Below are 17267 nucleotides of genomic sequence, written 5' to 3'. Positions count from 1 at the left end.
TTTGTTATAGTTCCTGTTTCCCTAATATAGCTGACGGTGATAGACATGTTATTATCCCCTAGTTTGTTTGTTTCTTTTATCAATCTTGATATTACTAACTCATATTGCATCTGAACATTTATGAATATGAATAATTAAGTACTTTATTCCATTCTCATATAAATACTCTATCGTCGTGATTTATTCCTAAATTCATGTGTTTCAGTTACATTCCATAATTTGATATATATGCTTACTATGAGATACATGTTTTTAAATATAACATATGAAATTGATACTTAATACATCAAATTATACATATAAAAGATAATGAAATAATATTATATCATATAAATAGATACATGAAATTAATACCTAGATACATATAACAAATACATGAAATTAATAGGACAAATTACTTAACTACACTCTTTTACTTACCTTAATATCCATTTATCCCTACTTATTTCAAAAATTTCAAAAATCCCTTATTTTCCTATGTATCCCGCATGTATTCCGTGCACAACGCTATATATCCCGCTATGTGGAATGTATCAAATGCTATGTATCCCGTGCACAACGCTATTTATCCCGCATGTATCCCGTGCACAACGCTATGTATCCCGCTATGTGGAATGTATCAAACCTAATGTATTTCATGCACAACGCTATGTATCCCGCTATGTGGAATGTATCAAACCTAATGTATCCCGTGCACAACGCTATGTATCCCGCAAACATCATTTTTAAGGGATTTTTGGTAAATAGAAAACTAGAAGGGATAGGATGTTATTTAGTACTTATAATATGTGGTTCCTATAATTTATACAAATTAATATTAGATATTTCTATGGTACATATGAACGTACTTGTATGATACTCGTGTATCTAAATATTTAGTTTGTTGGATACATCATATATAGATAATAGATACATCAAATTAGTGAATTCATTATTTTAAGAGTAATAACATGAAATTAATCAAATTAGAAGACCAAGATATACATGTTTTTTGTATTTTATTAATAATATTAATGAATTTATTATTTCAAAGAATGATAAAATAAAATTAATTAAACATAGATACACTCCTTGACTTCCGTCTTATATTAAGAGATTCGATTAATTTAAATTTTCAGAATTAATTGTCGATGTATTCTGAAACTCCTCAATTACTCCTCTAATTAGAGAAATTAGTTATAACCAATTAATTTAAACAAATAAAATATGTATCTCAATTTTAAAATTTGGCAGATACAAGTATCTCGCGGATTCAGACTCATGTATCCTATGCATGAAATATGGTAGAGGAAGTAATATTTGAAACTATCGAAAATCTTAGTAATTAGGACCTAAACTAGTGAGATTTATGTAGTTTACCCAAAACATATTTAGATTAACAAAGATAGTTACATATCATTTTAGCCATATTGTAGATTGTAGAAGAGTTGGGTTTTCTTCTATGTTACAATACAATTTATAAGATGATGACATCAATGAGATAACAAACATATACAACATAACCTCTCTAAATTAATATAGGTGGGACCATGAAATATTATTATTTTTATAGAGGTATTATTTAATCAATAAATTAATATTTATTAATTTAAAGAGTGTTCAACACCGAAAAAATTGTTCAAGGATAGAATCTCGAAGAATTTGAAAGAACCCACTTTAGAAAACGTCATTCATGAACTTGAGATCATGATTAATGATCTCGGTTACCGCAATAAATTGAACGTTAATAACCTATTAGATGAGTGAAAATGATACATGTTCAGAGGTCCAGAACTTAGAACAAATTGTAGATATCACAGGAAAAACAATGTTGATGATAAATTTGAAGATGATACAATACCTTTGGAAGCAGTTACGCGTAAGAAACAATTGCATCTAGAACTCTTCACAATTTTATGGTGCAATTAGAAAAGACAACACTGAAACTTGTGGATGCAATAAGAAAAGTTAGAGTTCACCTTCAATTAGATTTAAATTTTAACAAAAAACTAAACATAATATAATCATATTTCTCTAAATTTTCTTAGATATATTTGTAATTTTAAAGGATTATTAATTTGTAATATTAATGGAACAATATATTTATATAGGGGTCTTCTGAAAATATAGTATCTTATTATCTTATCGAAATGAGTGAGTTTTTTCGTTGGACCAAGTCGGGACTGGAGGAAATTATTATCATAAAGAAATTATTAATTAACCGAATATTAATTTAGTGACATTTTAGTGTACAACAAATGACGTGAAATAACCCAAATGCTATGTTTATAGAAATACAAACATAAGATTCATAAGTGTGTATATTATATGTATAGTACGTAGATGTTATTGCGCAGTACGTATATATTTAGTATAAATATTCTCCACATAGATATTGTGTACATATTTTGTAAACTAGATCACTTATTTATAATTTTTTTCATATTAACACAAGGACTAGAGTGGAGACCTAGTTACAACTAATGAAACCTTGATAGCGATCTAGGTCGGCCCATTACGAGCCTCATCAGATTGAGTCTACACTTATCGCCACACTAGATCACAAAGCACATAACCAATTACTACACTTATAATTAGGTTTACGTTTATGCACTATTATTAAACTAGAACATTAAAAGTATTCTAGACACATAATTTTTTACTGAACCTAAGGTTTTACACTATATTTATTCCTTAAATAATTCTTCTAGGTCTAAATTAAATAATTTATGTTTCATCGTATTTAAGTAAGTTTATTTTAAAAGATTTAAAACTACAGAAATAAAGTCATATTTAAATTTTCAATTTATTCAAAAGATATGAAAACTTACAAAAATATATGCATTCTTTCAATTCTAGTTTTCTCAGCAACTCAAAACTATGCCTTATAATATTGAGTACTTTCTTTAGCATGAGAATGTTCTTTTAATTGCATGCAAACGTAAAAGAATGCCACAAAGAATATATAAAGAGAATGACCCAAACTGTAAATGTAAACCATGAGACAAGAAATATTTACTACTAAAATTTGAAAAAGTGGAGTTCAAAATAGTTTTACAAAATAAAAGAATTCTTTTTTCAAGAATAAATATGTTAAATATTTACATTTGTTTTTACTCTTATGGTATTAAACATTTCATGTCAAAAGTTGAAATTTGATTATTTTTGTAGACGAAAAAAATAGCTTTATTATAATTTAGAAAAAATATATGTAAATAAAAACATAGCTGATTATAGCTATTACAATAATAATATTATAATAAATAAAGTTGTGTACTAAAACATTAAGCTAATATGATCATATAATTAGTAATAGTGTATTATTAAGACCATTTTTTTTAACAAATAAATAAATATTGACAAGTGAATAATAAATTTTAAAAACTATAACATTTAAAAATACCGTGCAATGAGCGGGTATGGATACTAGTTATAAATAAACCAATTAAAAATGATATGCGTCCAATATTTTAGGTCTTCACTTGTCTTCAAGAGACTGTGCAGCTTTTGGTGTGTGTTTATTCCATTTTAAAATAGTTTGAAGGAGTAATAGGACCCTAGTTAGATTTAAGTGTATTGTTGAGATTTCGGTCATAGTTTAGTGGAACTTATGCATTATCCCTATTATTTTTTATATAATTATATAATTACTTATTACTGGTGAAAATTAACACGTTTACTACACAATATTTCTGAAAAACGATGGAAGAGGTAGATTGAGATAAATTGTTCTTAGAAAAAAAAATTAGTCAGATAAGTGAACATATTTGACATGAAAAAAGAGAAACTGGCTACAATTGATATTCCTTTTCCTTTTATTGATAAGATAATTTTTTTTTATTTCCACTTTTCATGGCATTGCAACATAGAAAATTTGATTTATATTAATTCTCGTTTGATTAGTGATAAATTTCTTTAGGTTATTCATTATCTCTTTTTGAATTTTAATCAAACCACAAGTCAAACATATATTAAAGGAAGATTACAAGTTGACTAAGAAAATTATGTAATTTGACTTTAATAATTAATAATGTTTGACCTTAAAGTTGTCGTATCTGTTCCAAACCTCACTCTATAATCTACGAGTCTTATTATATAATAAAAAATATAAAATGTGTCACATTTAGAGTGTCCCCTTAATTTATCGTGGAGACGAACACACCCTTATTACTGTAACACCTTAATTAGCCAAAAAAAAAAAATCTTTCTAATTAATGAATGTTAATTTGTGTTTGAATTTTAGATAAGTAGTTAATGATCATTTACCTTCTTAGATTAACAACATTAATTTATTTTTCAAAAAAGAGAAAGATAATTTAAATACTTTTGGTCAGCTTTTTTTTAATCTGAAGTGACTAGTAAAAAAATTAGACTAAACATATGCTTAGTATAATTCAATCATTTTTTTAAAAAAAAATAATATTACTGACGAATCGGTTCATTAAATTATGATTTTATAATCTTTTAACTAGTCTTGCCTTCTAGACTCAACTCGAAAGTATTTTGGAAAAGAAAAACACAAATCTATACTAAAAATAGAAAAGATCACATTTTTCACTTTTGATTGATGTTAAAACGAAGATCACCAATATCTTGGTATAAAAAAAGAAGAAGGTTAAGTTCTAAATGTAATTAAATCCAACGCCTGTGATCATTCCACGTAGCAACAATCAACGGCTTAGATCAAAGACCCCACAAATTTGAATTCAAATTTGGAAGTAACGTTACGATTCCGGAGCCTTTAGGTTCGGATCCAAACCTAAAGCACAGAGTAAAAAAAAATATATTTATTTTTTTTAACTTTCATACTTCTTTAACTCTCATTTCCCTCAGCTCCAAAACAAAGATTCCAAATTGTATCTCCATAAATTGTGAAAAAAAATTGTGGGGTACATTTTCTTTTAACCATTAGTAGAGAGAAAGTGAGATTCTTGAAAGTATGTATAATTGTTTCAGCTATATAAAATGTTGATGAAGATACTGTATACTATGGATTTGCTTTGAAAAATTATTATTTGGGAATGATTCATGGAATGTTATGTGCATTTGGGGTTTAAAGATTTTTAGAAATCATATTATTCATTTGGGGTAAAAATTTTCTTGATTTGACATAAAAAAAGATTCTTGAATAATGTTAAAGGTGTAATCTTTTTTTGAACTATGGGGATTTGTGTTAGGATTGATACATTTCTCTGTTGCAAATGAATATTACTGTTTGATTGTATATGAAGAGAAGGTTAATTTGTGATTTGAAGGGTTTTAGGATACATGTCTTTATGTAAAAATGTAGAGTTCTCTTACAATTTCATAAGGGGTTTGTAAAGTTCAAGTTTTTTGAACTGTTTCATTATTTTGATGATTTTTAAGAGATTCTTAGGGTTTATGTTCATTTGGGATCAAAGGGTTTTAGGATTGATTACATTTTTATGAGTATAAATGCTTTCTTGAAATGTGTTCGATTTACTATCAATTGAAGTGTTTTACATTTAAGGGGTTTGAATGATATGTTCTATTTTAACATTTTGTATCTTTTTCTTTGGATGACAGAGTTAAAAGATTAGATTTTTAATGGAGACTCAAACAAGAGGAAGGGGACATGAATACAATTTGGCTTGGAGGAAAGCTGAAGAAGCAGGTTTAGCATTCTTCATTTTATTATTTTCAGTATAAGTATTTGTTAATTGTTTGATTGAAGTAGTATTGATGTGGGGATAGAAATTTAAGTTTATGTGGTCTGGATTTTAGAAAGTGCAGCTTATTTATACATATTAAGTGGATATTTAAACACAAATACAAAGTTTGAGCCAAAGCTAAAGGGGGCGAAAAGCTCTAGCTCCTCCACTGATAGGGTGGCCAATCAGGAGGTGTTAGTTTTTTGTTTTGTGCATTATTTTCCCCTTTTCCTCTCTACCTCTGAGGTAGGGGTAAGGTCTGTTACACTCTACCCTCCCAAAACCTCACTTTGTGGGATTATACTGGGTATGTTGTAGTATTATTTTTCCCTTTTGGAATGAATGTGATTCATGTTGGATTTTTATTGTATTTGTAGCTTTGAGGCGATATCAAGCAACCCACTGGTTGCAATGTTTCGTCGGACCATTAGGTATATCAAGCCAGCCTTCCGAGAGAGAGTTTGTTTCTTGCTTGAGAAGTGGCTTGGTACTTTGCAATTTAATTAACAAAGTTCAAACAGGATCAGTTCCAAAGGTACGACACTCTCTAGTATGCCGAAAGCCGCTCTTTATATACAACATTCATTTTTCATTTGTTGTTGTTTTTATGTTATTAGGTTGTAGAAGACCACACACCTTCACAGTCAATCATGTGGGATTCTCAGCCATTGCCAGCATATCAATATTTTGAGAACATTCGGAACTTTTTGGTAGCTGTGGAAGATTTAAAGCTACCAGCATTTGAGGCGTCTGTTTTTGAAAGGGTAAAATTATACTCCCTCTATTTCAATTTTTTTTTCTGCTTTTGACTTAGCAAGGAGTTTAAGAAATTAAAGAAGACTTTTGAATCTTGTCGTCTTAAACTAAAGATATGTAGAATGAACCAAAATGTCCAGCAACCTAGCCGTCTTAAACATGCTGCGGGGAAAGTTATAACTAAAGAATTGCCAAAAAAGGAAAAAAGCACTCTTTTTTAAATGGACTAAAAAGGAAAGTACACAAACAAATTGAACCAGAGGGAGTAGCTAATTTTGACTTGTTTTAAGTTTTATGATCTATGAAGGCTGGAAAGAGATACTAACCTCTCAATTCATTCTGTGCATTCTTAGGATAACATAGAGGCAGGTTCATCAACTAAGGTTGTGGATTGCATTTTGGAACTTAAAGCATACCATGAGTGGAAGCAAATGACTGGAGGTGTTGGATGTTATAAGCCTCTAAGGTCTCCTCTCTTGACTCCTTCAAGGGGAAGGATTCAAGCACAAACTCATGTGACAATCAATTCTGATAGTCGCAGGCGATTGGAAATGTCTGCTAGCTTTCCAAAACAATCACCATCAGCGGATGAAATTCAGAAACTTGAAGGTAAAGTTGAAGTTCTTTAGCTTCTTTGCATTCTTTTGCGTTTGCATGCAATTAAAAGAATGTTCTCATGCTAAAGAAAGTACTGCATATTTAAAAGTTGAAACAAAGTCGCAACTTCTGTTGAGAACATACTCAATATCATAAGATTTAGTTTTGAAAAACTAGTAATGTTTTAGGTGAGTTATTGATCTTGACATGATTTATAATGATGAACAAACTTGTATTCTATTCTTATTTCAGAGTCAGTTTCTACTTTCCGTTGACTAATTCATGTTTGTTCTGGTTTCTTAAACTGGATTTTTAGGCATAATTGTCAAGGCTCTAGCTGAAAGAATGGTCGACATGAAGGAAAACATTGGCAATAACTTTTTTGCTTCTTTTCGGAATGGGAATACGGTATGTATGCTTCTGACTGTTTGTGGCTTTTCTTAGAGTCAATGATTGCTGGTTCAATTCAAGATTTTTTTTTCTCCAAAACAGAACCAAGTTGAAATGTTCAGTAGGATCTTCTCTAGCTGCTTCAAGGAACAACTTCAAAACAAGTCCCCTAAGGTAATTGGATTACTCTTGACATGAGAATTTGCCTTGTTTCCATTTCATATCTTCAAAAAGAAATTTTCAATCTATGTCATCTCCATCCTCCACATGCAGCTAAAGAGAATATGTACCTGTTGGACAAGTAAGATAAAAAATGATGAATTTCCGTTGATAGACTCATTCTTCTTGAACTATATTTTTAGTTAGAATGCATATTTGCATAACATCTCTTAATATGCCATCTCTTTCAGTTTTTTGGTCTTTAGAGATGATGAGGAAGAAAAAAAAAAGGACCTCATGAGCTTGATGATCTATTTCTTTCTCAAAAAGAGATATTGATGATTTATTAGTTCCATTTCTTAACGAGGTTGTTCATTTGATTATTGCGTTCAAACATATGCTAGTAACTCATGTATGAACTTGAAACAGTAGCCTCCTGTTTTCCATGAGAATCCCTCCTACATATTGGCTCAGCAGCATCTATAACTTCATATTTTGAAAGTAAACCTTTAAGAGAAGGGCTACATTATAGTGAAGCTTAGCTACAAAAGATGCATGCAACCTAGGTGAAATATTACTTGGAATAATTGTAAGTTATTGTTACTCTGCTAAGGTAGTGGTGAGGTCTATTGGAAAGCCTCTATACCCTAAAAAGGTAGTGTAAGGTCTACGTACATCCTACACTCACCAGACCTCACTCGCAGGATTACACCAGGTTTGTTGTTGTTGTTGCTAAATTGATCAGTAAACTAATGTCAAATCTGGATATTATTTCCCGACTGCCCTTTAAATATGATTCATATAGCTTGTAATCCTCCTCATGCAGTTGAACTCAGATCCTTTAAAAGAGATAAGTTGCCCAGAAGACAACTCCACATGCATACCCCTCCAAGATTTATCTAATCTTAGAAACCGAAAGGTAAGCTTGGTCACCTGTTAAGCATTTTTCCCCATTTGTGAACCTTGAAGCATTCAATTTGTCCATCTTGCCATTATGAAAGTAGTTGTTAAGAATCTGAGTCTTTTACTTTTGAGTTGATGAGAAATATCTATAAAGTCATGGGAACTATATGGAAAGGATTTTGTCTATTTGTCTATTATCAAACTATCTACATGTTTTACTTTTCTTGATACAAGAATTTTTTAAAAAGATTTCAGTATTGTAGTAGCTGGAGACTATTTGGAAAGATCAAAAGTCAATCTGAGTGTAGTGTTATATATACTGCTTGAGTCTAATTAGAATCCTCAATCTACATTAGTGCAAAGGCCAAATGAATAGGACATTGCACACAGAACTTAAGTGTGTATATCAAATATAATGTCCATCATAGCGTCGTGCTTCAGCATCATGGTGACCGGTAAGTTCTGGTTTGCAGTGTTGCAGAGCTTGCATAAAGAAGGGCAAATGCAACCACTGGACTGTAGTTACAATTCAAGAAAAGGAACTTTCGGTAAGTCTTTCTTGAACTAGATTATAATTTACTATTTACTTACCTTCAGGGCTTTCTATTTGAAATTTGTCCTTGTATGTCATTTGGGTGAATTTTGTCCTCGAGTATCAACAGCCATACATGTTTCTTGCTGATCCACAGAAAAGAGTTGATCTGTTAACTGAGCACAAAACATGTTGAGCATTTCACGTTGCTTAATGTGCACTTAGTTGTACTTGTCTTTATCAAGGCTCTAAGTAATACTTTTCCTTGCTAATGAAAGTCTCCTGAAGAGGCGAGACTAAACAATTGATATATCACATACATATTTGTATTTTTTTTTCTCAATTTGCACCTTTTTTTCATTAAAACCCACACTTTTGCGCTTATTTCTTTTGATAACACTGATCCTAGTCCTTAAGAACTACTGATTTCTTGACAAATAACCTGATTTCCTTTTGCCTCATTTGCTTTATCTCTTTCTATGTTGCTGTCATTTTATTCTTGCAATCTTGCTTCATTAACATATTTTGAGCTGGGGTCTATCAGAAATAACCTCTCTACCCACGAAGGTAGGGTAAGGTCTGTGTACATCCTACTTTCCCCAGACCCCACTTGTAGGATTATATTGGGTATGTTGTTGCTGTTGTAATGATCTCTTGACAAGTAAAAAGGTTCTGGATGGTATAAGAGATGAAGAAAACCTCGTCATCAATAGAAGGCCTTATGTGCTTCATGGTCCCCAAAATCTAACTTCAGTTGGTAAAAAATGCCGCGCCGCATGCACTTTTTGCGCTACCATAGGTAGCTAGATGATCTAAATAGAACAGTATGGTCTACTGCAGTAGAGATGAATACGTTGCTGATGACGGTGAACCATAACGTTGTTGAATCTATTGAAAAGTGTAAGAATATTAAGTTGTAGCTTGGTTGTCTAAGTATTTATTTTTAAAAATCAAGAATATGTATTTCATTCATAAACATGGCCAAATTGACAATATACAAGGGTAAACCAACAAGAAAGGAATCTACAAAATATGATTCTGTTCAAACTCTGCCCAATCATCTATACAACAAGGAAATTTCTGTTTACGTCAAAAGAAAATAAGGGAGCAGAGACTACTCCTCAACTGAGAGAAACTCGACTCTACACCTTCAAAAGCTCTCCTATTTCTCTCTCTCCAAACTAGCCACATTAAAGCAAGTGGGACCACATTCCAAGTCCTTCGTCTTCCACCTGAACATCAAATCTTTTACAGTTTTTGGTATTACCCATCAAGTGCTGATGAACCACCTAAGCAAATCCCACCATAACCTCATGGTTGTCCCACGAAATGAAGTAGAAGATGATCCACGTCCTTTGCCCACCTTCTTTCCCATGTAACACCAGCTGACGCTTACAACCTCCATTTTCTAAGATTTTCCGCTGTCAAAATCATCCCTCTAAGTATGTGAATTACATGTTAAGATATTTCATTTCTATTCCTGTTTTTGACTTTTAGACTTTTAGTGACTGTTAATCATGAGTGGTCTGCAAGTGCATTAGTTGTAATGCTTTGATTTGCAGAACATCCTTTCCAGTTCAATATATGTTTTTTTGGGCTAAATATTTTCTTCATTTGATATAGATCACTGTCTTGGATGACTAATACTTTAAGCTCACAGAATCTTAAGGTGCTGTTATCAAGTACAAAGAAAGAGTTCGAAAATCTGCAGTCTCAGCTACAAAGTGATCTGAAGCAACTTGGTAGGCTTTTTCTGTAAACAAACCTTTCTATATACCTATATCGACTATCATTTCTATAATTTGAAAGCTAAGTTGAAATTTGAATTATCCTGATTTCAGGAGACCAAGTACTGGATATGTCTAATGCTGCTCTTGGATATCATAAGGTTATGAAAGAAAACAGATCCTTGCATAACATGGTTCAAGATCTAAAAGGTATCAACAAGGATTACATCGACAAACATAACAATGTGAAAGGCTTTGGGATCGGAGGCAATAGAAAATCAGTTCCAAAATAACAGAAAATCTAGATAAATGGCTTAATCTCTTCTTATCTCTCCCTTTCCATTGTTTTATGATTGGAGGAAACAGAAAATGATAAATCACAGAGTCGAAAATGACGGAAAAAGGATGTATATAAAAGAACATCAACTAAAAGTAAAATGCTGAGTTACTCTACCCCCATTGAAGAACCTATTGGAATAAAGTTTTGTTCCACAAAAGCTCTCTAATCCTGTTGTGTTAATTTATTCTTCAGGGAATATTAGAGTTTACTGCAGAATAAGGCCTGCCTTCAATGCAGAAGCGAAAACTGCCATAGATTTCATTGGAGAAGATGGTTCTTTGGTTGTGATTGACCCACTAAAATCCTGGAAAGAAGGGAGGAAAATTTTCCAGTTCAACCGTGTTTTTGGTCCAAGTGCCACTCAGGGTAAGGATACCGTGTGTTACATTGTACAGCTGAAGATACAACTTCCATATTTTTATAAAGGTTGTTGTTTTATCGTGTAACATTGCTTAATTTTGCAGAAGATGTATTTCGAGACACTAAACCACTTGTAAGATCAGTGATGGATGGTTACAATGTATGCATTTTTGCTTATGGTCAAACTGGATCTGGGAAAACATATACCATGGTAAGAGCTTTGCATACGCGAAAAATAATTCCTTACTTGCATGCAGAAGCTTCATATCTAATATTTCTCTCTTGGCAGTCTCGCCCTGGAGGTGGATCAATAAAAGAGTTCGGAATTAATCAATTGGCTCTGAATGATCTATTCATACTATCTGATGAAAGCAAGGACATCATGAGCTATAAGATCCATGTTCAAATGGTCGAGATATACAATGAACAAATTCATGATCTTCTGGCAGACGATTCGTTGCTTACTAAATATCCTTTCACTGAATTATTCCTTAGTTTACACCAGATTTCATGAATTCATTTGAGATACTTCAAGGCAGAAAGTGATATAATTGCACCCTTAACTGTTCATACATTAGAGATTAGAAGCTGCATGAGTGGCAATGGTCTACCTCTGCCTGATGCTAGCATGCATCCTGTGAATTGTGCTACAGATGTTATAGAACTGATGAAACTTGGTGACTTGAACCGCGCTGTTGGCTGTACTGCCATGAACAACCGTAGTAGCCGTTCACACAGGTGAGACTGAACAGTATTTAAGTTATCTCTACTCAATTTCCATTCAGACCAACTTAACAGAGTTATTAAAATTGTCAAGTGTACTTATGTTCACTTAAAATACATGCAGTGTGCTGACTGTACACGTGCATGGTGAAGATACATCTGGAAACATAATCCACAGTTGCCTCCATTTGGTGGATCTTGCTGGTAGTGAACGAGTTGACAAGTCAGAAGTTACTGGAGACAGCCTCAAAGAGGCACAACATATTAATAAATCTCTCTCTTGCTTGGGCGATGTGATCACAGCATTAGCGCAGAAGAATTCCCACATCCCTTATAGAAACAGCAAACTCACATTACTCTTGCAGAACTCTTTAGGTTTGTGCAATTAGCTCGAGATTTCGCTCCTCATAGCAACTTATTTGACAGATCTAGACGATTATTGAGCTAAATAGAAACTTAGGCTTTGAAATATTTTGGAGGAGTTTCTTTTTTAACTCAAGTGACTTCTGCAGTTACAAGTATTTATAGTTTGCTAATGCTTTTTTTGGTGTATTTCAGGTGGACATGCGAAAACTTTAATGTTTGCTCATGTCAGTCCTGAAGGGGATTCATTTGGAGAAACAATTAGTACTCTGAAGTTTGCACAGAGGGTTTCGAGTGTGGAACTTGGTGCAGCTCGTTTAAATAAAGAGAGCATCGAAGTTTTAGAGCTCAAGGCAGAGGTAAAATACAATCATTTTATGATACTATATGGTTATATAAGTATAACAGTGTGGCTTAAATGTTGGTTACAAGACAACACCATACCCAGTGTAATCCCACAGGTGGGATTTGGGGAGGGTAGAGTGGCTTAAATGTTGGTTACAAGATAGAGAAGGCTGTATTTTTGTGCTTCGGTTGTCGCATTATTGCGTTGTCAATACTGTTCTTTCTTCTGTATGTTGTGTACTTCTCTCCATTTTGCTTTATTTCGTTGTTGTTACTGCATTCATTTTTGTAGTTGGTTACAAGACAGGACAAAGAAAACTTTCTTGGGCTTATAATGTTGGATAATGATTGTAGATTGAGACCCTAAAAAGGGCATTGGCTAACAAGGAAGCACTAACTCCTCAAATTAACAAAACAAAGGAAGCAGCGAGGACACCTTTCCAGAAGCCAAAACCAATAGGTGAGAGATCCACTCCACGAGCTCGAAGATTAAGCATCGAGAATTGCACCACCACCGTGAGGACAGAAAAGGCAAACCTTGATGATGAAAAGGGATCCAAAACTCCAGCTGTGAAAACTCGTTCGAGAAGATTAAGTTTAGAAGGGCCAAGATTAGCCAGCAAGAATCTCGAACATATTAAATTATTAGAACTCACTAGCAAGCGCGACCAGCAAGAAGTTGTGTGCTTACAGCAATCTACTGAGCTTCAGGAGGGAGATGATGTCACAAAATTGTATGATCAAGCCGGTAATGATAGTTGCCTGAAAGCTCCTCTCAGTCCACCTTTTGCTTTTAGAAGTCAGGATGCTCTTCAAAGTCCAGCTACTGGTCTCAAATACCAGCAGGCTCCTCGGAGTCCAATTTTTGGTTTTAAAATCCAGCAAGCTCCCCAGGGTCCAACTTCTGGTTTCAAAAGCCAGCAGCCACCTCGAAGTCCAGCTTCTTCCTATAAAAGTCAGCAGGCTCCTCGGAGTCCAACTTCTGGTTTCAAAAGCCTGCAGGCTCCTCGGAGTCCAACTCCTACCTATAAAAGTCAGCAGCCGCCTCGGAGTCCAACTTCTGGATTCAAAAGCCAACAGGCACCTCCGAGTCCAACTCCTGGTTTCAAAAGCCAGCAGGCTCCTCGGAGTCCAACTCCTACCTATAAAAGTCAACAGCCTCCTCGGAGTCCAACTTCTGGTTTCAAAAGCCAGCAGGCACCTCTGAGTCCAACTTCTGGTTTCAAAAGCCAGCAGGCTCCTCGGAGTCCAACTCCTACTTATAAAAGTCAGCAGCCTCCTCGGAGTCCAACTTCTGGTTTCAAAAGCCAGCAGGCACCTCTAAGTCCAACTTCTGCTTTTAAGAGCTGCAATGCACCTAGGAGTCCGACAAGTGCTGCCATTAAAAGCCAGGGTGTGAAATTAACAGATAACAGAACAAGGATTCCTTCTCTTCAACTACCCAAAACACCTGAGCCACTGATAACTTCTATAAATGAGAACAAGGAAGGAATGCAAAGTGAGCGTACAATTTCATCTGAAGTCCAGACGCCTACTTTGATTAGCCGTACTCATGGAAAAGGATCTCAAATACGAAGATCACTTCGGACTATTGGGAAGCTGATTAATGGATCTGAAAGAAAGTAAGTGATTCATTGTCTGATGACATTTCAGTTGGTTTTCTTGTGTATTCAATTAATCCATATATATAGATGAACTCAATTAATCTAATGCAGAATTGTGTTTTATTTACTTGTGAAAACTTACAGGAACCAACAGAAAAAGAGTGAAGCAGCCCCACTACCTTTGAATTGCCGAAATGAGGAGACGTCATCAATGACATCTAATGCAAGGACACTGCGAAGACAATCCCTAACTGGCATTCCACCACCAATCATGTCGAGGAGATCTTCACTTGGAGGAGGGAGCTTGCCTGATTCTTGTAAGTAAAAGAGATAATGGTCAAAAATACACCTGAAGAAGTATCACGTTTTTTGCATGTTTCCTGCCATGAACTATCACTAACTATTTATCAAAAAACCATACCTCAACTATTAGTTGTTCCCTTTTCATACTTGAACGATGGTGTGTTTCTGTAAATAGTTGGTGATAGTTCAAGTAGAATAAAATGAACACATGATAGTGTGTTTTTCATCATTAACTTCAAGTAAAATGAATGTTAAATTTCAGTTAAAAACCAATACTGATCAAATGTAGCATTTACAGAATCGTCGTTCATTTTACAGGTGCAAATGAAAGTAGAAATTGCAAAACTCCTGGAGCTTCAGCTAAGTTAACAAAGAGGTGGCTATGAGGAACAATACTAAGTAGTTAACATCAGGGAGCTGACAGTAGGCATCAACAAATACTGACTACTTGACATCGAGTTAGACACGTTTATGCTGCAGATACTCACTGCAATTTTAGACGTTGCAATGCTGTTAACATCAACATTTCTGTACAGATTACTGAGGCAGAAAATAGGAACTGAGGGACTAGAAGGAAATAAAATCTCTGAGGCTAGAAAGAAACCTGATAGATGTTAGTTAACATTGTTGTATACCAACCAAATACATTTGAATGAAAGTTCATTTTCAAACTGTTTGGCATGCTTTATTCAAATTGAGGGTCTATCAGAAACAACTTTTCTATCTCTATGAGGTGTAGGTAAAATTAATTAGTTTAAAACATTTCTTATTTTGAAAAGCGTGTAAAAGGGACAACTAATACGCAGATTCAAACCCAAGATTTGAAGACTCAGAGTGCACCAATATCATCTTAATTTAGGCCATAGCAAAAATTTCGATGGCTATATATTAACGAATAATGTAATGTTGGATTGGTAAAATATATAGATCTATAATACTTGAACTTTACTTTGATAGCTCAATAAAATAGGGTTCTAGTCGGGCTCAAACCTTGGTCACGCAAGTGGGTGCTTTGGCTTGTACTAGCAGCTCAAATGCACTTCTATGTCCTCTATAGGTGTTGCTAATTATATCCTAATTTATGTCCGCTCCCAAGATAGATAGATATATATATACACATGATTTTTTTTCAAAGTTGATGGATTTACGTGCATCCCCATGTGGATCCGCCTCTACTAATATGTGACAGAGGGAGGATAACTTTTTCTTTTCTTTTTTTCCTTTAGGATCAGGATAACCTTAGTAATTACTTAATTTTCTTTTCCAGTTATCTTATTTCTTTAGCATTCAGGTTTTAAAGATTGAAAAAACGTAAAACATTTGTTACAATTATTTTTCTTTGTTCGACCCGAATCCAAAGTATAATTTTTTTATTTGTGTTTTGTGTGTACAGCCTATGAATATTTTGTAATTATGACCGTTCGAAACATTTTGACTCCATATTTTGTAGGACATCCGTATTTACCTAGTGAATATTATTCATAACTTCTATACGATCCATGCAACTTTTTTTAGCGCTTAGGGGTCGAGAAATAAGAATTCTGATTTTTTTCTCAGTGTTTTAGTGTGCATTATTGCCTTGTGAATATTTTGTAAATATGATTGTCCGAAACTTTTTGATTACCAAATTTTTATGACCGTCTATAATTACCTAGTGAATGATATTCATAGCTTCTATACAACCTACACAATTTCCTTTAGCGTTTGGGGTCACGAAACAGTAATTCATGATTTTTCTCAATTTTTCGTGTGTATTAGCGTATGAATATTTTGTAAATATGCATGTCTAAACATTTTTACTCTAAATTTTGTTGAACCATCTGTAATTACCTAAACCAATTAGCCCTTCTATAGTACCGCCTCTTTAAACGCGGAATAGCTAAACAATCGAAATAGAAGTCCTATTTTTACCTTTCTCAATTCGATTTCTGTGGTGACTCATCAGATTATAGAGTGAAAACTTTAGCAAAGGAATTTAAATAGTTGAATGATATTCATAGTGTCTATAGGATCCGCACTACTTTTCTTAGCGTTTAGGGATCAGGAAACAGGATTGCAAATTTTTTTCTCAATTTTTTGTGTGTATTAGCCTATGAATATTTTGTAAATATGTCAGTCTAAAACTTAGTCACTCTATATTTCTGTAATTACCTAGTGAAATGTGAAGGATATTCACAGCTTATATAGGATCCACACTATTTTTTTTATCTATCAAAGTCACGAAATAAGAATTTAAGATTATTTTTTCCAATATTTTGTGTGTATTAACATATGAATATTTCAAAACTTTTAAATTTTGTAGGACTATCTGTAATAACATAGTTAATAATATTCATAACTTCTAAAAGATTCACACCACTTTTATTTTTAGCATTTAGGAGTCACAAAACATGTATTCATGATTTTTCTTTATTTTTTGTATGTATATATTAGCCTATGAATATTTTGTAAATATGATTGTCCGGAACTGTTTGACACCAAGTTTTGTAGGACTATCTGTAATTACCTAGTAAA

General features: G+C 33.3%; 1 protein-coding gene across 1 annotated transcript; it reads left to right on the top strand.

The window, feature by feature from the left end:
* The first annotated feature begins 4982 nt into the window (after positions 1-4982).
* Positions 4983-15364, top strand: LOC125854963 (kinesin-like protein KIN-14L). Its single transcript, XM_049534574.1, has 20 exons — positions 4983-5067; positions 5527-5614; positions 6029-6186; positions 6269-6415; positions 6761-7016; positions 7321-7412; positions 7497-7568; positions 8380-8472; positions 8930-9004; positions 10649-10730; positions 10830-10925; positions 11248-11421; positions 11520-11626; positions 11705-11883; positions 11989-12153; positions 12263-12513; positions 12697-12860; positions 13201-14468; positions 14595-14767; positions 15072-15364. The coding sequence occupies exons 2-20, from the start codon at positions 5548-5550 to the stop codon at positions 15137-15139; spliced, it is 3687 nt and encodes a 1228-aa protein (XP_049390531.1). The 5' UTR covers positions 4983-5067; positions 5527-5547; the 3' UTR covers positions 15140-15364.
* The last annotated feature ends 1903 nt before the right edge of the window (positions 15365-17267 follow it).

Source organism: Solanum stenotomum, chromosome 2, assembly GCF_019186545.1.
Source record: "Solanum stenotomum isolate F172 chromosome 2, ASM1918654v1, whole genome shotgun sequence".
Taxonomy (NCBI): domain Eukaryota; kingdom Viridiplantae; phylum Streptophyta; class Magnoliopsida; order Solanales; family Solanaceae; genus Solanum; species Solanum stenotomum.
Note: the sequence above shows the minus strand (reverse complement) of the source record. Positions and strands in the feature narration are given on the sequence as shown.

Excerpts from the sequence above, each read along its gene's own strand:
- LOC125854963 (XM_049534574.1), top strand. The coding sequence starts at position 5,548 with ATGGAGACTCAAACAAGAGGAAGGGGACATGAATACAATTTGGCTTGG. Across the intron at positions 5,615-6,028 it reads GAGGAAAGCTGAAGAAGCAG|CTTTGAGGCGATATCAAGCA; the intron begins GTTTAGCATTCT and ends TTGTATTTGTAG. Across the intron at positions 7,413-7,496 it reads CTTTTCGGAATGGGAATACG|AACCAAGTTGAAATGTTCAG; the intron begins GTATGTATGCTT and ends TCTCCAAAACAG.